The sequence below is a fragment of the Oryctolagus cuniculus genome, chromosome X, assembly GCF_964237555.1.
Source record: "Oryctolagus cuniculus chromosome X, mOryCun1.1, whole genome shotgun sequence".
Taxonomy (NCBI): Eukaryota; Metazoa; Chordata; class Mammalia; order Lagomorpha; family Leporidae; genus Oryctolagus; species Oryctolagus cuniculus.
The window spans coordinates 32194601-32216705 of record NC_091453.1 but is presented as its reverse complement, the minus strand read 5'-3'; the positions used below and the strand labels follow the sequence as shown (position 1 = coordinate 32216705).

The window sequence follows — 22105 nt, the reverse complement described above, 5'->3', positions numbered from 1 at the left end:
AGCCATCACCAGCTGCCTCTCAGGATGCTCATTAGCAGAAAGCATGAATTGAGAGTGGAGCCAAGACTTGAACCCAGGTGCTCCTACATGGATGCAGGCATCCCAAGTGCTATTTTAGCCACTTTACCAAATGTGCACCTGCCATGAACTGTGGGAAGCACCCTCATGTATTGTAAAGATGCTACGGCCTGTAAGTGCTGTTGCTGGTGAGCATGCCCCTGCTGGTGTCTGGTTCATGTCTCAGTGCATAAAGCACTGATTTCAGCCCCTTGATTTACAATAAGCTTGGAGAAACCTCATGATATAGTAGACATTTTTCAAAACCAAATTATCTTTTGCTCCCTTACAATAAATGAATTAAACTTTTTAAAAAGGGGGGCAGTTTCACTTTGAAACATCCCTCAACTCCTAACAAAAATAGAGAAAGCAAGACAACTGAAAAAAAAAAATAAAAAACACACCAGAGATAAAGGTAACTGACCAAATGACTATCCCAACAGCAGCAGTGGAACTTAGCTATGGGAACAGCAGCTGTGCAGGGGCAAAGGGGGGCTGCTGCCGACCCTGAGTGAAAGAGAAGCCAGGAATTTCCAGAAATAGTTCTACAAAAAAATGAGCGGTCCTTCCTGGGGTTAAAGAACTTTCTGGATTTTCCTGATAATAGGTAAAACTTGGAGGAGACCAAGTTGATGGTGAGTGCAGGGAGACTGACTGGAGGACATTAGAGGCAGCAGAAAAAGAAATGAGTGGGTTTTCAGGAAATAAATAAATAAATACCCGATATAGAAATAGCCAATAAAGATCTCCCTGGAAGGACACAGTCACTCTCTAAAGATGATATGCTAGGACCACAGGCCCTGGTGAACAGGCATTAGAGGAAGAAGAAAGCTCAGATGCCAATGAAAGATGGGGTGGCGCTGGGTTTCAGAAAAGTAGTAGGGAGGTGGCTATACAGAGGTTATCTTTTTTAAAGTTCCACGTAAAACCAAAAGAGGGAGCTCTAGAACCATGAAGCTAGGAAAGCTCTTCCTACCAGGCCTACTTCTGTCCTTTCCCTACCTCATTTAAATATGAGCAACAGAGATGGATTGAGGTTGAATTTTGTGCAAACTTATTGTAACAAAAATCAAGGAGAATACTTCTGAATAATAAGGCGACAGTCATACTAGAAAGCTATTGTCCTTAACAGGTGAAACTTTAACAATATTCCAGAAGAAAGTAAAGGAAATTAAGAAAATGATAGAAGTTAGGAAAGAACTGCTTGCATTAGGATTGGATAATTCAGAAATGAGAGAACTAGACAATAAGGCATTATGAAAAGAGAGCCAAGAAAAAGGAATGGAGAGAAATCCTATATAGTGAAAGAGATGCAAACAAGCATATATATATACAACGAAATACTACTTAGCCACAAAAAAAGAATGAAATCCTGTCATTTGCAGCAACATGGAAGAACCTGAAAGATGTTGTATTAAGTGTAATAAGCCATGCCGGCACTGTGGCTACCTTGGTTAATCCTCCGCCTGCAGCGCTGGCATCCCATATGGGTGCTGGTTGCTCCTCTTCCAGTCCAGCTTTTTGCTGTGGCCCAAGAAGGCAGTGGAGGATGGCCCAAGTGCTTGGGCCCTGCACCCGCATGGGAGACCAGGAGGAAGCACCTGGATCCTGGCTTCGGATCAGTGCAGCGCACTGGCCGTAGTGGCCATTTTGGGGGGTGAACCAACGGAAGGAAGACCTTTCTCTCTGTCTCTCTCTCTCTCTCACTGTCTAACTCTGCCTGTCAAATAAAAAAAAAAAAGAAAGAAAGAAGCCAGACGCAGAAAAATAAATACCACATGGTCTCATTCATACATGGAAGCTAAAAGAGTTGATCTCAAAGTAGAGTGTAGAATAATGCTAACATGGTGAAAGGGGGAGGAGAGGGAAACTCAGAAAAGGTTGGTCATTGGGTACCAAGTTCCAGTTATACAGGAGAGAGAAGTTCTGATGTTCTAGTGTGCAGAAGAGTAATTAAGGTTAACAGTATTCTAGTGTATATTTCAAAATAGCTAGTAGAGAGGATTCAGAATGTTTGCACTACATTTGTAGTGATGGCTATGCTAACTGCCATGATTTGATCACATCACAATGTGTACTTGGATTGAAACATCACATTCTACCTCATCAATGTATATAATTATGTGTCAATTGAAATTTAAAAAATGGACATGGATGGGTGTTGTTGTAGTGCAGCAGGTTAAACCATTGCTTAGGACATCCACATCCCATAGGGAATGTCTGGGATAAGTCCCACCTCCACTTCCGTTCCAGCTTCCTGCTAATGTGCAAATGTTGGCTCAAGTATTTGAGTCTCTGGTACCCATTGTGGAAGACCCAGGTGGAGTTCTTGGCTCCTGGCGTCAGTCTGGCACAACCCCAGCAGTTGTAGGCATTTGGGGAGTGAACCAGTGCATGTAAGATATTCCATCTCTCCCTCTCTCAAGTAAATAAATGAACTTTAAAAACATGATAGTATCACAGGATATGCATTTGGGTGATCAAACTACAAGGCATGTCAAGGAAGTGCTTACTATAAAATTCTGGTTAATGGTTCTTTTTGACTGAAAGGAGGGGTTTGATGTTAGGGTGGGACATCTGGAGGCAGGGTTTCCAGGGGGACCAGCAGAGTTCCATTTCTGGTGCTTACAAGACTATTGGTTCGTAACAACTCATGAAACTTACACATCCATCTTGCTTGGTTTTCTGCTTATATTGGTTACTCATGCCTTTGGCTGCAAATAACAGAAAAACCTGCCTCTGATATATCAGCTTAAACACATAAATGTTTATGGTAAGGAGGTTTAGAGACAGTCTTATTCATTACAGTTGAAGGGTGCAGCGCTACTGACATCTAGTGGGTAGAGGCCGGGGCTGCTGCTAACTGTCCTATGATGCACAGACAAGCCCTCTACAACAGACATTATCAGGCCTGAAATGGCAATGCGACAGAGGTGGGGAAACCCTGCACTGAAGCAGTGGTTCTCCAGATGTGGCCTGGGGACCCTTGTGGGTCCTGCAGACCCTTTCAGGGGGTCCATCAGCACCCATTTTTTTATGCTTCTTCTCTCACAAGCATACAGTGAAATTTTTCAGAGGCTACATAACATGTAATGTTGACTCTGTTACTTGACAGATAAGTGAACCCTCTGTTTTTCAGTAATCAGATGTTTAAAGAAATTTGCAAAAATGTAAAACAATGGCTGTCTTCACTCACTTTTTTTTCTTTTTGGAAAACAAAAATTTTTCTTAAAAATATGTTGTGTTGGGACCGGCGCTGTGGTGCCACTAGGTTAATCCTCCACCTGCGACTCCAGCATCCCATATAGGCGCTGGTTTGAGTCCCGGCTGCTCCTCTTCTGATCCAACTCTCTGCTATGACCTGGGAAAGCAGTGGAGGATGGCCCAAGTCCTTGGGCCCCTGCACCTGCATGGGAGACCAGGAGGAGGCGCCTGGCTCCTGGCTTCGGATCAGTGCATCTCTGGCTGTTGCGGCCATTTGGAAAGTGAACCAACAGAAGGAAGACCTTTCTCTCTGTTTCTCTCTCTCTCACTGTCTGTAACTCTACCTGTCAAATAAATAAATAAAATCTTTAAAAAAATGTTATGTTAACATATAATGGGTTATCACAAAGAACTTCAAAAAGTTCATGGACAATTGAATTGAAAGATAAGCTTATTTTACTGCAAAATTTTTAAAAAATTACGTGCATAATTTTCCTTTTTTTTCTTTTCCAGATAAAGCTTTATTGGGACTCAGTTTTAAATTGTACATTTCTTTTTCTATTTTAATTTTTAACTAGTTTTTAACAGATTGAATGAGATTTATAGATATAATTCTAGGAATAGAATGACATTCTCTTTTTTCCTCCCTCTCCCTTTCTCCTTCCCACCCTCCTTTCCTCTCCCTTTCTTTTAGTTTTTGAGGTAACATTTTAAATTTACATTACAATGAAAAGGCTTAATACTTCATAAGATAAGAAGTTTGACAAGTAAAAAGCAAGAAGACCCTAGTTTTGCGGGAATATAGACCACAGCTATAAACAGTAATTGAATGGAAAAATGACCATTTCACCCATATACAGTAAACTTCAATCACAGATCATTAGAACTATAATAGTATAACATTTTTAACCATTGGTTTCACAAAGGTCTAAAACAAATTTTTTCAAAAGATTTATTTATTTATTTGAAAGTCAGAGTTACACAGAGAGAGGAGAGGCAGAGAGAGAGGTCTTCCATCTGCTGGTTCACTCTTCAATTAACCATAATGGCCAGAGCTGTGCTGATCCGAAGCCAGAAGCTTCCTCCAGGTCTCCCATGTGGGTGCAGGGGCCCAAGGACTTGGGCCATCTTCTACTGCTTTCCCAGGCCACAGCAGAGAGCTGGATCAGAAGTGGAGCAGCCGGGTCACAAACTGGTACCCATATGGGATGCCGGCACTTCAGGCCAGAGCATTAACCCGCTGTGCCACAGTGTCGACCTCTAAAACAAAATTTTACAAAACTGTATTTGCAGCAGTATTGATACACACAGGCATTTCTTTCTGTTTGTTTTTTAAGTTTTAGCTCCCACATGTAAGGGAGAACATGATGTATTTGTCTTTCTATGTTCAGTTTATTTCACTCAGCATGATGTCCTCCAGTTGTGTCCATTTTGCTGCCAGTGGTAGAATTTCACTCTTTTTTATAGCTGAATAATATTCCATTGTGTATATATACCACATTTTCTTTATCCATTCATCTGATGATGGATACCTTGGTAGATTCCAAATTCTGGCTGTTGTGAACAGTGCTGCTATGAACATGGTGGTGCAGGTATCTCTTTGATATATTGTGTTCGTGTCTTTTGGGTGTATGCCCAGTAGTGGGATTGCTGGATCATATGGCAACTCTATTTCTAGTTTTTAAAGAAATCTCCACACTGTTTTCCACAGTGGCTACACCAATTTACATTCCTGCCAACAGTATATACGTGCTCCCCTTTGTCCACATCTTTGTCAGTATTTGTTGGTCTCTATGTTTTGGATTTTAGCCATTCTGACAGGGGTAAGGTGATACCTCATTGTGGTTTTGATTTGAATTTTCCCTAATGGCTAGTGATGTTGAGCATTTTTTTCATATTTGTCAGCCATGTGTATTTCTTCTTTTGAGAATTGTTAAAGTCCTTTGCCCATTTCTCAACTGGATTGCTTGTTTTTTCGTTGTTGCATTTTCGAAGTTGTTGATATATTCAGGATATTAATCCTTTGTCAGATAAGTGGTTTGCAAATATTTTCCCATATGTTAGATGTTTCTTCACTCTATTGATCATTTTCTTTGATACGCAAAAGTTTCTGACTTTGATATATTCACTTTAGTTTTGCTTTTGTTGCCTATGCTTTGGGGGTCTTGTCCAAGTAGTGGTCCCCTATGATTTCTTCCAGCAACTTCATAGTCTCAGGACTTAAATTTAGGTCTTTGATCCATCTTGAGTTGATTTTTTATATATGATGAGAGGTATGAATCTAATTTCATTCTTCTACATATATAAATCCAGTTTTGCCAGCACCATTTGTTGAAGACATTATCCTTACTCCACTGTGTGGTCTGAGTACTTCTGTCAAACATCAGTTGACTGTATATATGTGGATTAATTCGTGGGCTTGCTGTTCTGTTCCATTAATCTATGTATTGGTTTTTATGCTGTTTTGATTACTATAGATTTGCAGTGTGCTTGAAATCAGGTATTGTGATGCCTCCAGCTTGATTTTTCTTGCTCATGATCGCTTTGACTATTTGAGATCTTTTATGATTCCATATGAATTGTAGGATTGCTTTTTCTAACTTTGTAAATAATGCCATTGATATTTTGATAAGGATTGCATTGAATCTGTAGATTGCTTTAGGTGGTATAGACATTTTAATGATACTAATTTTTCCAATCCATGAGCAAGGAATATCTTTCCATTTTTTTATGTCCTTGATTATTTGATTCATCGATGTTTGATAGTTTTCATTGGAGAGCTTTCACTTCTTTGGTTGAATTTATTCCTACATATTTGATATTTTTGCGGCTATTATGAATGGGATTTCTTCCTTGATTTCTCTTTCAGTGAGTTCATCATTAGCATACAAAAAAGCTACTGTTTTTTGTATGTTTATTTTGTAATCTGCAAATTTGCTTCATCAATTCTAACAGCTTTCTGGTGGAGTGTTTAGGTGTTTCCATGTACAACATCATGTCATCTGTAGACATGGATAATTTGACTTCCTCTTTCCAATTTTGATGGCCTTTAGTTCTTTCTCTGCCTTATTTGCTCTAGCTAAAACTTCCAGTACTATATTGAATAAGAGTGGTGAAAGTGGACATCCTTGTCTTATTCCAGATCTGAGGGGAAATGCTTTCAGCTTTCCCCCATTCAGTATGATATTGGTTGTTGGTTTGTGATTTTGAGGAATGTTCCTTCTATACCTAATTTGTGAAAAGTTTATATCATGACAGTGTGTTGAATCTTTTTTTTTTTTTTTGACAGGCAGAGTGGACAGTGAGAGAGAGGGACAGAGAGAAAGGTCTTCCTTTGCCGTTGGTTCACCCTCCAATGGCCACCGCGGCCGGCGCACCGCGCTGATCCGATGGCAGGAGCCAGGTACTTACCCTGGTCTCCCATGGGGTGCAGGGCCCAAGCACTTGGGCCATCCTCCACTGCACTCCCTGGCCACAGCAGAGAGCTGGCCTGGAAGAGGGGCAACAGGGACAGAATCTGGCGCCCTGACCGGGACTAGAACCCGGTGTGCCAGTGCCGCAAGGTGGAGGATTAGCCTAGTGAGCCGCGGCGCCGGCCAGTGTGTTGAATCTTATCAAATGCTTTCTCTACATAAAAATATGGAACACTTCATGAATTTGTGTGTCATTCTTGCACATGGGACCATGCTAACCTTTTCTGCATCGTTCCAATTTTAGAATATGTGCTGCCGAAGCAAACCCATACATAATTTTTTCACAGTATATATTTTCCTTAAATGTTTTGAAGACTCTTTATGTTAATTGTAAATGGATGAATATTTTTCCTGTTTCTTGCGATGCAGTGAATATTGATAGCTGTTACCCACAAAACTAACGGTCTTAAAGCCTCAATTTTTAACAATGTGAAGGAGTCATGAGGCTCAAATCTGAGAACAGCTGATGTGGAGAATAACTGATTTGTAAATGCCTAAGAAATGTGAAAACTCCACGGAGTGGAATTACGTAGAGTCAGTCATAAATGAAGACTTTGATCGTTTCACAGAGCTTTATTAGAGTCATCTCTGGGCCCTGCCCCGGTGGTGGGATTTCTGCTTTCAAAGAGGTTCCAACCCACTGATGGAGCCAAGCCACGTGGATTGTGATTGTGTGTTCAAGTCCTGTGGCATGGCTTCTCAAGGCATGAAGGGATTACCATGGAAACGTGATGGTTGGGGGCCGTATCATTAGACTCAAACAGCACGTCCATGGCCTTTTCATTTCTGCCCTGGACAGTCTATCTCTTACTCCCTCACTGTATCTCAAACCGCCTGCTTCTCCAATTGCCTCTGTAAACCCGTAATGAGTAGTTTGGAGCCCCAAACCAAAGCTAATCACTGTGCTTTGGGTCCATCTTTCAGTGACTGTGCTGGCGATATTTAATGAGCTGCACGCCGACGTGGATCTCTATGCACTTCTGTTTGGAGAAAGTGTCCTGAATGATGCTGTGGCCATTGTGCTGTCCTCGTAAGTAGCAGTGTTTCTGCTGGATCAGACAGACTCTGGTTTGGACTAAGTCCAGTGGTCCATATTGAATTGGGTGGTTTTCTAAATGAGATGTAGCAGCTTTCTTGATTAAGCTATGTTGCTTTGTCTACTTGGCAGTGATCAGAATGCTCAGGCCAACATAGCATGGTGGCTGCAGAGTACATTCAGTGAATATACATGGTAGAGTGTAGACTCCTGTGTGTGGTGGTATTTTCAGTTACAGTAGTTCTGCCTTATCTGTAAGGGATATGTTACAATGGCTGCCTAACACTGTAGATTGTACTGAACCCTATACAAGGAGACTTCAAAAATGTCATGGAAAATGGAATTAAAATATGTTTATTTTGGTGCAAAAAAAAAAAAACTTCACAATCCATGCATATGAGGGGGGTCCTTAAAGTTCATGGAAAATGCATATTATGAGAAAACTAATCATGGATTTTAAAAGTTTTGTATCAAAATAAACTTATCTTTTAATTCAATTTTCCATGAGGTTTTTAATGTACTCTTGTATGTACATGCCTATGATACAGTTTAATTTATAAATTAAGCACAATAAGATATTATCAGTGACTTAATGTAGATCTTTGCAACATCAGCACATGACTTTTTTTTTCTTTGCTTAAGTTGAGAACTTTCACATTTTCACCCAGGGAACACTGTAGCTTTTCTTTGGCGTGTTTGAGTTGCCAGCATCACTACTCTTGCATTTTGGGGCCATTATTAAGTAAACTAAGGTTTACTTGAACACAAACACTGCAATACTGTGACAGCTGATCTGATAGCTGAGGCAGCTACTGAGTGACTAGCGTACTGAGTGGGTGGCATATACAGCATGGATACACTGGACAAATGGATGGTTTATGTCCCAGGTGGGTTGGAGAGGGGTGGCCTAAGATTTTAGAATACTACTCAGAGTTGGCACACAACTTCAAACTTATGAATTATGCATTTCTGGAATTTTCCATGTACTATTTTCAGACCATGGCTGTCTGTGGGTAAGTGAAGCTGCAGATAGTGAAACTGTGAAGAAGTGGGGGTGGGGAAAACTAGTATACTATGGTGTTGAAAACAATGTTTTTTTTTTTTTCCTAACTCTCACTTCTTTTTAAACTCCAGGTCTATTGTTGCCTACCAGCCAGCGGGGCTGAACACTCACGCCTTTGATGCTGCTGCCTTCTTTAAGTCAGTTGGCATTTTTCTGGGTATATTCAGTGGCTCTTTTACTATGGGAGCTGTGACTGGTGTTGTGACCGCTCTTATATCCTTTTTGTAGTTTCTGCCCCTGCCTGGCCATGTATATGTAGCATTCCACTTTCAAAAGGAAAAGTTCTCAGTGCTTCCTTTCACATCAGAATCTTAAATTGATTGTTCATGGGGTTGTGGTGGACCCTTGAAAAGTTGACTCTGTAGCTAAGTCTGAGAAAATCTTGGGAAGTACAACTTCCAGACTTCCCTCTGTCCTCACCTTTGCCTTTTCTCTCCCTTTTTTTTTTTTTGACAGGCAGAGTGGATAGTGAGAGAGAGAGAAAGAAAGAAAGGTCTTCCTTTGCCGTTGGTTCACCCTCCAATGGCCGCCACTGCCAGCGCGCTGCGGCCAGCGCACCACGCTGATCCGAAGGCAGGAGCCAGGTGCTTCTCCTGGTCTCCCATGGGCGGCAGGGCCCAAGCACCTGGGCCATCCTCCACTGCACTCCCTGGCCACAGCAGAGAGCTGGCCTGGAAGAGGGGCAACTGGGACAGAATCCGGCGCCCAAACCGGGATTAGAACCCGGTGTGCCGGCGCCGCAAGGTGGGGGATTAGCCTAGTGAGCCGCAGCGCCGGCCTCTCTCCCTTTTCATATAAACCATTGGAGGAGGAGTTTTAGGGGCGTGGAAGGAGCTGAGGAGCCAGGAGGAGACTGGGAGTCAGGGACCACTGGCTGGGAAGCACTTTAGCCCCCGATTGCTGCTGTTGTTGGCTGTTTGGGGCCATGTACTATTAACTGTGGCCAGAACTAGCTGGGGGCCATCCGTGGGAATTACTGCAAGGTGGCCTTCTGTAAACAAAGGATGGCATGTTTAGTTTCTGCAAGCAAACGAAGAAGCACCCTGTGGAGCCATCAGGCAACCCCTCCTCAGATATACTTAATCCTTCATCACATCCTCTCTGTTGGACACGGACATTACCATTGCAACATGGGCCACCTCACTGCAGCATGAAATCCATATTAAAAAAAAAACTGACACAAATGGTTAATCAGATTTTGTATGCTCAATTTTTGTGCCGTTGTCTTTGAAATACGGCGTGTATCTCACTCTGACAGCGCCTCTCAGTTCTAACTAGCAGCATTTGAAATACTTACTAGCCATGTGTGGCCAGTGGGTACCATATTGGACAATGGGGACTTGGATGCCTTTTTTTCACAGAGGGTTTCTGGTGCCCTGAGGACTGAAGTTGCTCAGTGAAACCCCTCATGAGATGGTTCCCTGCTGGCCTTGTGTCTAAGGGTAGTATTAGGCGAGGGAGCTCCAGTCCCAAAAGGTGACACCAGCACCTGGTAGCTGCCCTAGGTGTTGTGCATTTCTTTCCTGGGCCTCCATTAGACTCAGGCCTTAGCGACCCACAGAAGTCAGAGGCTCAGGGCCTTGGCTTCCCAGGCCTGCCTAAGGCCACCCCAACTGTGCTAGACCTAACTCTTCAGTCCAGCCTGAGGCTGTGGTGGCACCCCTCAGACCCAAGGACATTTCAAGGTGCACAGAAAACCAGCTTGCCAGTTTCTTCAGAAAGTTGAATATTTATTTATTTATTTATTTTTAACTTTTATTTAATGAATATAAATTTCCAAAGTACAGCTTATGGATTACAATGGCTTCCCCCCCATAACGTCCCTCCCACCTGCAACCCTCCCCTCTCCCACTCCCTCTCCCCTTCCATTCACATCAAGATTCATTTTCGATTCTCTTTATATACAGAAGATCAGTTTAGCATACATTAAGTAAAGATTTCAACAGTTTGCTCCCACACAGAAACATAAAGTGAAAAATAATAGATGATTTTTTAAATGATGATGAAATCAGATCAGACCTATTGTCATGTTTAATCCCAGTGAGAGTCAAGTTGGGAATTGATAATTTCTTCTTTTTTTTTTTTACAGATCAGTTTAGTTCTAGAACTTTCTTCTCATCCCAGTCAGAAGGTCTGAAGTCATTACACAGTGTCTTCTCATTTCTCCCTTCCCTCCACTTGCAACCCCTGGTAATCTGTATTCTACTGGAAATTTAAATGTTTGTTACTTAAAAAATAAGCAGCAGCTTTAGGCCCCCCAGAGACAAGGTGAAAAGAAAGGTTAGCCTTGAGGGCTGGGTGTTGGTCTAACAGAATGCGGTTCTCAGCGCTCCTGATACACCTGCCCAGAGCTGTGGTCCTTGACAGGATGTGGACGTGACCAAGTTTACCAAGCTGCACTGCTTCCCCTTGCTGGAGACGGCTCTCTTCTTCCTCATGTCTTGGAGTACGTTTCTTCTGGCCGAAGCCTGCGGATTTACAGGTGGGTTCTCTGCTCTTGGGCCCCTCCCCTTGCCCACTGTAGCGCGGGCTGTGGGAGCTTGAGAGGAGGGAAGAATTCTTAAGAGTGTCTAGAGGAAGATTGCTGAGCTAGTCCTAATGAACCATCTGGGTTCCAAACTCGATGAATTTTTTAAGGAGAAAGTTTAGTATTGCAAACTCAGTTCTGTTTTTGAGTACTCATTCTACCAATAAATGCATGTGTAGCTTCAGAGGTTACTGATCCAGAAAGTACTTCAAAAAGTGCATGGAAAATAGAACTAAATGGTAAGTTTATTTTGATGTAAATAATTTTGGAATCCATACATATGAAAGAGGTCTTCCAAAAGCTCACAGAAATGCATATTATGAGTAAATTACATGTGGATTTCAAAATTTTTTGTACCAAAATAAACTTATCTTTAAAATTCCATTTCCATGCACTTTTTGAAGTCTTCTCATATATTAAATTTTTATTTATATCCTCCCCTAGATTGCTATGTTGTTTTACAAACAGTAGCAATAAATAGCAAATACATGCCCTTTCAAAGGTGCTTTCCATGTACTCAGATTCTGAGTATGAACACGATTTTTCATAGTTTTGTCTCTGGGCCATTGAATTATTGTTTCTCAATACCATGTTTTAATTGCACCAGATTCATATACAGGTTGAGCATTTCTTATCTGAAATGATTGGGAACAGAAGTGTTTTGGATTTCAGTTTTTTTATTTTGGAATATTTGCATATATAAAATTAGCTATCTTGACTATGGAACTCACATCAAAATACAAAATTGATTTTTGTTTCATAATGCATTGTGTGCACATAGCCTGAAGATAATCTTATATAGTATTTTTTCATAATTTTGTGCATGAAACAATTTGTGTATCACAATTCAAGTGGGTAAGTGGTTGGGAGACTCTTTTTTCCCTTGGGGATGATAAATAAACTGTGCTGTACATCTGCATTTTGACTGTGACTTTTCACATGAGGTTCAGTGTGGAATTTTCCACTTGTGGGATCATGTCAATGTTCAACAAGTTTTGAAGCATTTTGCATGTTGGATTTTTGGAATGAGATGCTCAGCCTGTAATATTACTGTGGTTCATTATGTGGTTTTAGTTCCTTATATTCTCTTATTAAAAAATCACTGAATTTTTACATTACAGCTCAAGTACAATTACTTATGTAATCCATGTAGTTAGGAAAGTACTTTTATCATTTTTTTCCCAAAAAACGACAACATATATACAGTATCATGAAGTACCCTACTCCATTAAAACTCGACAATTATCTATACGTGTATATAATTCCAGGTATAATGATTGTCACAACAGATATCTAATCATTAGGGCAGGGATAAATAGAATAGTATCCCCAGCCTATTTTGTCTGAATCTCCAGACTATGCCAACCTATAAAGCATTGATTTAAAATTAAATCCATACATTCTAAAGGCAGAGAAGAATATGAGAAAATGGTAGACCCTCACACCTGAGGGAGTTGTTTTGAGGGAGTGAGTACTATATGCGAACTACTGATGACCAATCAGTAGGAGTGTAGAGGAGTGGAGAGAGTGCCCTTGACACTGGAGCAAGGGAGGAAGGTGGGGGACTTGGCTGTGAAGGAAGGCAGGGTTGGGAGACACAAAGGTTGCCATGAATGGTGAAGGACAAGGGTGCTTTCAGTAACAGGAAACATTAAAAAATATTCAGGAAGTTAGATATCTGAGCTTGCATACCTAAACTTTTTGCTTCAGTAGTTTTTTCCCCCTGCCCTCTTTTCCCCTCCATTGATTTAAAAAATAATAAAATCTCTCAACAGGTGTTGTAGCCGTCCTTTTCTGTGGGATCACTCAAGCCCACTACACCTACAACAATCTGTCAGTGGAGTCGAGAAGTCGAACGAAGCAGGTGAGAATGCGCCATTGGTACTCAGGAGTTGCCTACTAATACAAGGAAGAGGTTTATGGCTTCCTTTTCCTTTCTCTGTGCAGCTCTTTGAGGTGTTACACTTCCTGGCAGAGAACTTCATCTTCTCCTACATGGGCCTGGCGCTGTTTACCTTTCAGAAGCACGTTTTCAGCCCCATTTTCATCATTGGCGCTTTTGTATCCTTTTCACATTCCACCATTTTCTACATGGAGAGGTGACCCTTGCTGGGGATGCATCAACGGCAACAACGATGATGGTGGTGGTGGTGGTGGTGATGGTGATGGTGATGGTGATGGTGGTGCTTTCTGTTTTGGGTGGGTGTCTTGACCAGTGCTGGTTCATGATGTTTTCATAAAAAGATAAAGAAGACACCAGTGGTGTTCCCGAAAGCTAAATGTTTTTGATTTAAGGACCTGGCGTTTATTTGAAGATCATCCTTTCTGCACTTTTCTGTATAAGATGACCTTTCTGTTAAGCTCATGTTTGGCAGGTGATAGTTTGTTTTGCGAAGTGCCAGTCTGGGTAAATTTAAAGGTCAACAACCATGTCAGTCCCTGGAATTGCTCTTGACGTTCCATTGCCATATAAATTCCAGTGCAGGAGGCTTCTTGATTTGGGTGACCTGAAGCTTCCATTTTGCTCCCAACTGTACATCCAGTATGAGCAGCCCTTCCTCATACCCCACAGGAACACCTGCTGGCAGTAATCACACCTTTACCCCAGCTGCCCTACTGCTACAGATCCCAGTGGAAAGGGCCCTTAAGGAAAGGAAAGGAGAGGAGGGGAGGGGTGGGGGGGGAGGGGAGAGGAGAGGAGAGCAGGGGGTGGCAGGGGAGGGGAGTAAGAAAAGATAAATGGAAAAATACTTGGTTCCTTGATTTTTGTCCCATTGTGAATGCAGTTTTTGGAAGAGAGTCATAATTTTGGGAGTTGCTTCTCTCAAACGAGGGAGGGATGTGGGTGCCTGACAATGGATCAACAACTGAGGGTCTTGTGAACTTGGCCTCAGATACCATTATTTTCATTCAAGTGAACTATTCTGGGTCTTAATTTCAAGTCCTCTATTGCTGGATATTCACTTTGGCCTTTTCTGAGGTCTCCTGGGAATCCTTAGATCTTGGAATGCTGGCCAAAAAAATGGGGGTAGGGGAGGGTTTTTCTCTTCTAGGCTTTTCATCACTTGTGTAGGAATAACTGACACTCCCCAAGTTGCTCAGTAAATGACAGTGGCCTCACCCACTGCCTGAAACCTTCTTGAGAGCGTGCTGTGTGCTTCAGCCAGGAACTTGGATTTCCCTCTCACCAGACCCGTGTCTGAATCTGCAGGATCAGTGTTCTTTTTTTTTTTTTTTTTGTTTTCCCGTTAAGACCGATCTGGCACGTTGTTTGGATTTGTATTCCTAGCAGGGCATCCTGTGCGAGACAGAGCTCCGCCTGTGTTTACACATGAGAGCCTGCCACAGGCTGAGCTGGGCTCTCTGGGAAGCAGAAAAGCTGCCTCCCACTTCAGCCCTTCTCCCTTGCTTCTGGGCTAGAACAGGCTCTGTAAGTACCACCTGCTTCCTTCTGATAAAAGCAAGCCAAACAAAAAGAAAAAGGTGAAAAAAAAAAAAAAAAAAACAACCAGCCAAGGCTTGGCCCCAGAGGAGGACAGTTCCGGCCCAGGCTACCGTCTGCAACAGCTGCAGCTCCCGGCAGCTGGTGCTTTGCTGAAACGGAAGTTCCCTGTTCCTCTGGCTCCCCGGGGCAGGGGGGTTTCCTGCTCTGACCAGGGCAGTGTGCTTCTCTCTGTAGGGTGCTGTTCTATCTCTGGCAAGTGATAGATGACCAGTTTCCCTGAATTCTTGGGTTTCTACAGCAGAGTTCCTTCTCCATCTCTTTCAGCTCGAAAACACATTTTCACCCTGTAGGTAGGGAATCTCCCCGTGTCAGGTCTCGGGAGTGATCTGAGTGGCTCTGAGTCTTGTGACTACCTTTTGGTTCCCCAGCCTCTTCTTTGTAAGTTCTTTCCGCTCCTCAGAGTCCCTGACGCTTACTTTACTTACAAATGAAGTTTGGTCTTTAGAATTTGACTGCAGGATTAGAACTTTTTTTTTTCTTGTGTTTATTTGTTTTCATACAGTAGAGCCCAACACTCTATTTGCTTCTTTCAACTTCTCACTCCTGCCATGGTACTTGAGCTTCTTTCTGGAGTCATCTTTAGAGACTGGGGAATTGGTCAATAGCAGTTGAATCAAGAAGTTTCAACAGTTGTGTTCTGGCCTATTGGCTAGAAACTCTCTCCCAAACCAAGAGGTAGGGAGTGTTGGTCAGATGCCTTCCACTTGGTTGCTGAAAGAAGTGCCTAGAAGGAAACTAGACAGCCTGACTTCTTTGGGCAGCTCTCTGGATCATGATGAAGTATCATAGCATTCCTCAAATTCCCTGCTCAACCAGAGGTTGCATGCAAGTGGCATTCTGGAAATCTGTTGTGCCCTTAACCTCCACCTGGTCCTCAGGTTGCCATCTTCCTGGGCAGAGCTGCACATATCTATCCACTCTCTTTCTTCCTCAACTTGGGCAGAAGGCATAAGATTGGCTGGAATTTCCAACACATGATGATGTTTTCAGGTAAAAAAAAAAACTCTGAATGTAAAGGAATTGGATTTTATTCAGTAGGCAATGATAGTATAATTAAAATAAGATGAACATACAGATGCCCCTTCACTTAATGAGGGGGTTACATCCTAATTAAACCCATTGTAAACTGATTCACATTGTCTCCCACATGTCCCCCTTTCCACTGTAAAGCTGAGATATCCAGAGAGGCCACTGAAGGTACAAAGGCCAATAAAGTATGCAAATGTAAAGACAGGACAGAGTAACTGGCATGAAGAGTTGACGAGTGAGGGGGGCAAGGATCACCCTTTATATAAATGAGACCTCAGTTAGAACATCTCTGCATCCTATATGTGCTCAAGTTCCAGTCCCTGCTGCCCTGCTTCCCATCCAGCTGCCTGCTAATGCACCTGGGAAGACAGAGGAAGATGGCCTGTGCTTGGGCCCCTGCCAACCATGTGGGAGACCTTAATGGGGTTCGAGACTCCTAACTTTGGCTGGGCCCAGTCCTGACTGTTGCGGCCATTTAGGAAGTGAACCAGCAGATGAGAGACCTCTCTTGCTCACTCTCCTTCTCTGTAACTTTGCCTTTCAAATAAACAGATAAATATTTTAAGAAAAAAGGATGAAGAGCGAGTAGCAGCCCCCTTTGCTGCTGCATAGTAGTTCTTGGAGGCCTTACAGAGTCATAGTGAGATCACACCTCCAGGGGCTGCTCAGTGAAGCAGTCACTTTGTCTCACACTAGCTCGCAGCTGAGGCTCAATTGGCAGCCTGCCATGATGTTCTTCCACTCTGACCTTTATCCGGTGTCCTTGTCTCTAAGCCACAGTTCCTGGTTGTAGATGATGTGAAGCCCAGCTGCCTTCAAGGATCTCCCAGTCTGCTGGGGGGAGGCAGGTACACCAAGAACTCATTTTCTCCCAAGAGAAATGAGGATGGTGAATGACACAAAAGGTATGAAAGAAATGTGGATGAGAAAAGAGCTCAGGGCCACTCTCACAAGGTGGGTGGCCTCTGGTTCTGGGCTTAAAAGAAACAGCATTCCAGGAAGCAGCAGGCTGCAAAGGCAGACAAGCGTTGCCCTGCGTGGCTCTATTAGAAAAGGGTAGCTGTCAGACATAGGGAGTAATGCAGACAGAGAGGAAGGTTGCAAAGGAAAACTGCATCTGCTCTAGTGATTTTCAACCTTTTGGTTGCATCAGAATCACCTCTTGTTCTTGTTAAAGCACAGACTTCTGGGCCCCGCTGCCAGAGTGTCTGATTCTGGGGGAATAGAGTGAGCCCCGAGAAAGTGTATATATTTTATTTTTTAAAAAGATTATTTTATTTGAAAGGCAGAGTTACAGAGAGAGGAGAGGCAGAGAGAGAGAGAGAGAGAGAGAGAGAGAGAGAGAGAGAGAGAAAGGTCTTCAATCCGTTGGTTCACTCCCCAGATGGCTGAGCAGATCTGAAGCCAGGAGCCAGGAGCTTCTTCCAAGTCTCCCATGTGGGTGCAGGGGCCCAAGCACTCGGGCCATCCTCCACTGCTTTCCCAGGCCATAGCAGAGAGCTGGATCGGAAGTGGAGCAGCCGGGACTCGAACTGGTGCCCATGTGGGATGCCGATGTCCCAGGCAAGCTGCTACTCCACAGCACCAGCCTCGAGAATGTGCATTTCTCAGCTATTGCTGCTCGCGTAGAGACTGCGCTCTGCAAATCACTGCTGTGGAGTGGAGGCCACGGAGAAGCTCAGGAGCAGTGCGGAAACATTTCCAGTTTGCTGAGGAGCGCCATGGCTGGCTCCTACTTCCATGTTAGGAAAATGCCAGTGCACCAGGGAGAGGTGAATTGGAAGTAACTGTCTTGAAGGCCAGCTTCAGATCCGTTCATTATCTTCTATGCTGAAAAGCTACGAGTACAGTGCTGTTTAAAGATATCACCAAAGAAATTATTTCATGCTCGAAGAAATCTAGCTATTGAAAGGAACTCATTTTTCAAGGCTATGAAATATGTGAGCTTTCATTTTCATATTGCTTACAGCATTTACCTAATAACCTTAAAAAGTATCATGTATTTCTTCTTTGAGTTGAGGAGGCTTAACTATTGGCTGGTGACATGGCTGGCTATTGGATGATACAGATGTGTATAAATAGTACACGCAGATGAATAGAAAGCTTTCTCTTTGCTCTTTTTTAATGAAAATATTTTTAAAGATTATTTGTTTGAAAGGCAGAATGACACAGAGGCACACACACACACACATACACACACACAGATATCTTCTATTTGCTGGTTCACTCCTGAAATGCCTCTAACAGCCATGGCCGGGCCAGGCTAAAGCCAGGAGCTCAGAACACCATCTGAGTCTCCCACGTGGATGCAGGGGCCCAAGCACTTGGGTCACTATCCACTGCCTTCCCAGGCACATTAGCAGGAACTTGGATCAGAAGTGGAATAACCAGGACTTGCACGAGATATGGGATGTGGCTCTACCAAGTGGTGAGTCAACAATGCCCACCCCCTTTAATGTAAGTCTTAAGTGACTTTTCTCTAGTGATTGTAATGATGTACTCAGATTATATTAATAATTATGAAATTCTTGGGCAATGTGGGACAATGCACACAAGCAAATACAGGGAGTCTAACTTTTTATTTTCTCATCTGGTATGTACATACTCTTACCTATGGTGAATAAGAATTTATTCCAGATGTGTACTGAAGACTATAAATTCAGTCTTTACTATGGAAGAATTTGAGCATGGTATGGAGAAGGAACAAAAGAACTTAGAACCGTAAACTCTAAAACATCAAAATGTTGGTATTAAAATTGAAATGCAGTTAATGTAGGTCAGCCATCAGCAGGCTGCAGCCCTTTGGCCAAATCTGTCTACTGTCTGCTTTTACCAGACCCTCTGAGCACTGAATGTCTTTTCCATGTGAATATTTGTGAACTTTGTTTAATAATAGGGAACCCTAACTTTGAAACCCAATTAAGCAACTCCTAAAAAGAATTCCATTCTTTTCATTAATAGATCTGTATTACAACAACATATACTCAATTATATTATTATTGAATTTTCAAAATAAAAATAGGTTTTTTTCTCTCTTTCAAATAAGTGCCTACATAATATCCTTGATTTTGCCTCTTGACCCACAAAACCTAAAATATCCAATATATGGCCCTTTACAGAATCGAGTTGCCAATCCCTGATGTAAAGATCGGGTAATGTTTTGCATGGTTTTTCTGTGTCAAGGGAATGTTGAGCTGTTTTCCACAAATTATGCACTTTTCAATTTATTTTATTTATTTGAAAGAGTTACAAAGAGAGAGGTAGAGTCAGAGAGAGAGAGAGGTCTTCCATTCCGTTGGTTCACTCCCCAAATGACTGCAATGGCCAGAGCTGAGCTGATCCGAAGCCAGGAGCCAGGAGCTTCTTCCAGCTTCTCCCACGCGGGTGCAGGGACCCAAGAACTTGGGCCATCTTTTAGTGCTTTTCCAGGACATAGCAGAGAGCTGGATCGGAAGAGGAGCAGCTGGGACTCAAACTGGTGCCCATGTGGGATGCCGGCACTGCAGGCTGGGGCTTTAACCCACTGTGCCACAGCGCCAGCCCCCAAATTATGTATTTGATATATTCATACCTAACCTGCTTTTTTTAAAAAAATATCCATTTACTGATTTGAAAGGCAGTGTTGAGAGAGAGAGAGAGAGAGAGAGAGACTGACTCTTCCATCCACTGGTTCACTCCCCAAGTGGCTGCAACAGCTGGAGCTGGGCCAGCCTGAACCAGGAGCCAGGAGCATCTTCTGGGTCTCCCAGGTGGGTGCAGGAATTCAAGGACTTGGGTCATTCTCTGCTGCTTTCCCAGGTACATTAGCAGGGAGCTGGATTGGAAATGGAGCAGCTGGAACTTGAACTGGCGCCCATATGGGATGCCAGTGCTGCATCTGCTGGCAGCAGCTTTACTGACTACACCACAACAACTGCCCTCCCCCTTTCCCCCCGCTAACCTGCTTTCTTAAAAAAATTATTTGAGGCCGGCGCCACGGCTCACTAAGCTAATCCTCCACCTTGCGGCGCCAGCACATCGGGTTCTAGTCCCGGTCAGGGCGCTGGATTCTGTCCCGGTTGCCCCTCTTCCAGGCCAGCTCTCTGCTGTGGCCCGGGAGTGCAGTGGAGGATGGCCCAGGTGCTTGGGCCCTGCCCCCCATGGGAGACCAGGAGAAGCACCTGGCTCCTGCCATCGGATCAGCGCGGTGCGCCGGCCGCGGCGGCCATTGGAGGGTGAACCAACGGCAAAGGAAGACCTTTCTCTCTGTCCCTCTCTCTCACTGTCCACTCTGCCTGTCAAAAAAAAGAAAAAAGAAAAAAAGAAAAAAAAGTTATTTGAGCTACAGGCAGACATTTCCTATCTGCTGGTTCAATCCCCAAATTCCTTAGTGGGCTGGGGCCAAAGACAGGAGCCAAGAACCTAATTACTTTTGAGTCATCACTGCTGCCCTCTAGGTCTGCATTAGCAGGGAGGTGGAATCAGGGGCCAGAGCTGAGTATCAAACTGAAGCACTCTGATATGGGACACAGGCATCTTAGCTACTAGGTTAACTGCCCATCCCCAAGCCTGTTTGGTAAGTTTACGTTGGCTGTCTAGAGCTTGGGTAGTGTTTGGATCACAGAGTTGGAGAACTAATATTTTATTACTTAGCTATATTTTTTTTCATATTACTAGCAGGATAATCATTTAAGTAATGAAGCGCTATTATTCTGAAGTGTGCTGGAAAAAACAGTGCAATGCCTTGCTCATTGTATTTAAGCCTTTTGCAAAAGGTAGTTTCAAATAGGAGAAAATCCTGCACCATTAAGGTTCTCCTTTGTGACTAAATGACTTGGTCTCTGAAGCATGAACGGATAAGAGTTTGTTAGCCCTAAGGAGCAGCAGTGGATTTGGAAGAGACATTGTCATTTGTCCTTATAGCCACATCTCTCTCTCTCTCTCTTTGGTCCTGCAGGCCTCAGGGGAGCGATGGCATTTGCATTGGCTATCCGTGACACAGCATCCTATGCTCGCCAGATGATGTTCACCACCACTCTCCTCATCGTCTTCTTCACTGTGTGGATCATTGGTGGAGGCACGACACCCATGTTGTCATGGCTTAACATCAGGTCAGTTTGGAACCAGGACCGGTTTTGTGTCTCATTAGGTCACTTGTCACTGTTCTTGAGATGTTCAGTATGCCTGTGTGGCTAAGTCCATGGAACATATTTACAGTCATTTGCATTGTTTTGTCTTGGAAGAGGAATTAAAATTTAAGTAACAAACAGAAGTTAGGAGCCTTGAATTTTCCAGGAGAGGAAAAGGTTATCATCAAAATTTTTAGCAAACACACACACACACACACACACACACACACACCACACACACACACACACACACACAAGGAATTAGAAACACCCAGATCTTGCTAGCACAGTGACATTAGGGCAAAAATTCAAAAAGTCTAAGCTGCAGGAGAGAGAATAGATCTGTAGCCCCTGAAAATGTTCCATATTTCACCTTCCTGTGAAATGAAGTGCAGGGCCTGAAGAGTAAACTCATCAGCGAGAAACAGAAAGAGGCAAGTAGAGTTTGACTCTGTCATGCAACTGTGTGCTGTGTCTCTTCTTGCTTGAGGGTACAGAAGAGGTGACATTTCCTGTGTAACCCTCATCTCTTGCAGCCTCCTCGAGGTCCCCTGCCTGTGGTTTTGCGGCTGTGTCAGGGAAGAGGGATGCAGGCCTGAGTTGATTTTGTTTGTAAAGAGCATTTGAATTCCAAGCCGCATTTGTGAGTCCCACTCCCTATGGTCAAGAGAACTTTAGAAGAAGGGTTCCAGAGATCCACAGCTCAACTCTGGCTCTGGTTAAAGTGAAAGCCCCTGATGCTGTGTGGCCTCAGTGTTCCTCAGTGTTAAAGTGGGGCCGCCCTGCTAGGTTATCACAAGCCCTTCAGCTCCAAGATTTGCACTCTGCGTGGGGGACCGTGACCGAAACAAGGAGATGCTTGGGTAGTACAGAGCTATGAAGAACAGTTCTCTGAAAAAACCACAAGGTGGCAATGTTTTTTTCTTTCTCTGCCGGCTTTTAGTTTGCATTCCCTTCTATGGAATGTAGAATTCATGAGACAGCTGCATTGGCAGAGAGCAAACAAACAAAGATCTCTCAGTTGTGCTTAGAGTCGGAGAGAACACTAGAGTTTGCGAGAATAATTTCCTCCATCTGGGCCTATTTTACTGATGGTAGGCGTG

At 43.3% G+C, this 22105-nt stretch overlaps 1 protein-coding gene and 1 non-coding gene across 3 annotated transcripts in view; one reads left to right on the top strand and one right to left on the bottom strand.

Moving 5' to 3' along the window:
* The window catches only part of SLC9A7 (solute carrier family 9 member A7), a 167024-nt gene that overhangs the window by 105164 nt on the left and 39755 nt on the right, over positions 1 to 22105 (top strand). For both annotated transcript variants that reach the window (XM_008272522.4, XM_008272523.4), the window contains exons 6-12: positions 7659 to 7764; positions 8905 to 9046; positions 11210 to 11315; positions 13136 to 13224; positions 13308 to 13421; positions 15744 to 15855; positions 20831 to 20984. In XM_008272522.4, coding sequence (XP_008270744.2) covers positions 7659 to 7764; positions 8905 to 9046; positions 11210 to 11315; positions 13136 to 13224; positions 13308 to 13421; positions 15744 to 15855; positions 20831 to 20984 — 823 coding nt within the window. The remainder of the gene's footprint in view (positions 1 to 7658; positions 7765 to 8904; positions 9047 to 11209; positions 11316 to 13135; positions 13225 to 13307; positions 13422 to 15743; positions 15856 to 20830; positions 20985 to 22105) is intronic.
* Positions 6895 to 7000, bottom strand: LOC127485014 (U6 spliceosomal RNA). Its single transcript, XR_007912221.1, has one exon. It is a non-coding gene; the product is annotated as a U6 spliceosomal RNA (small nuclear RNA).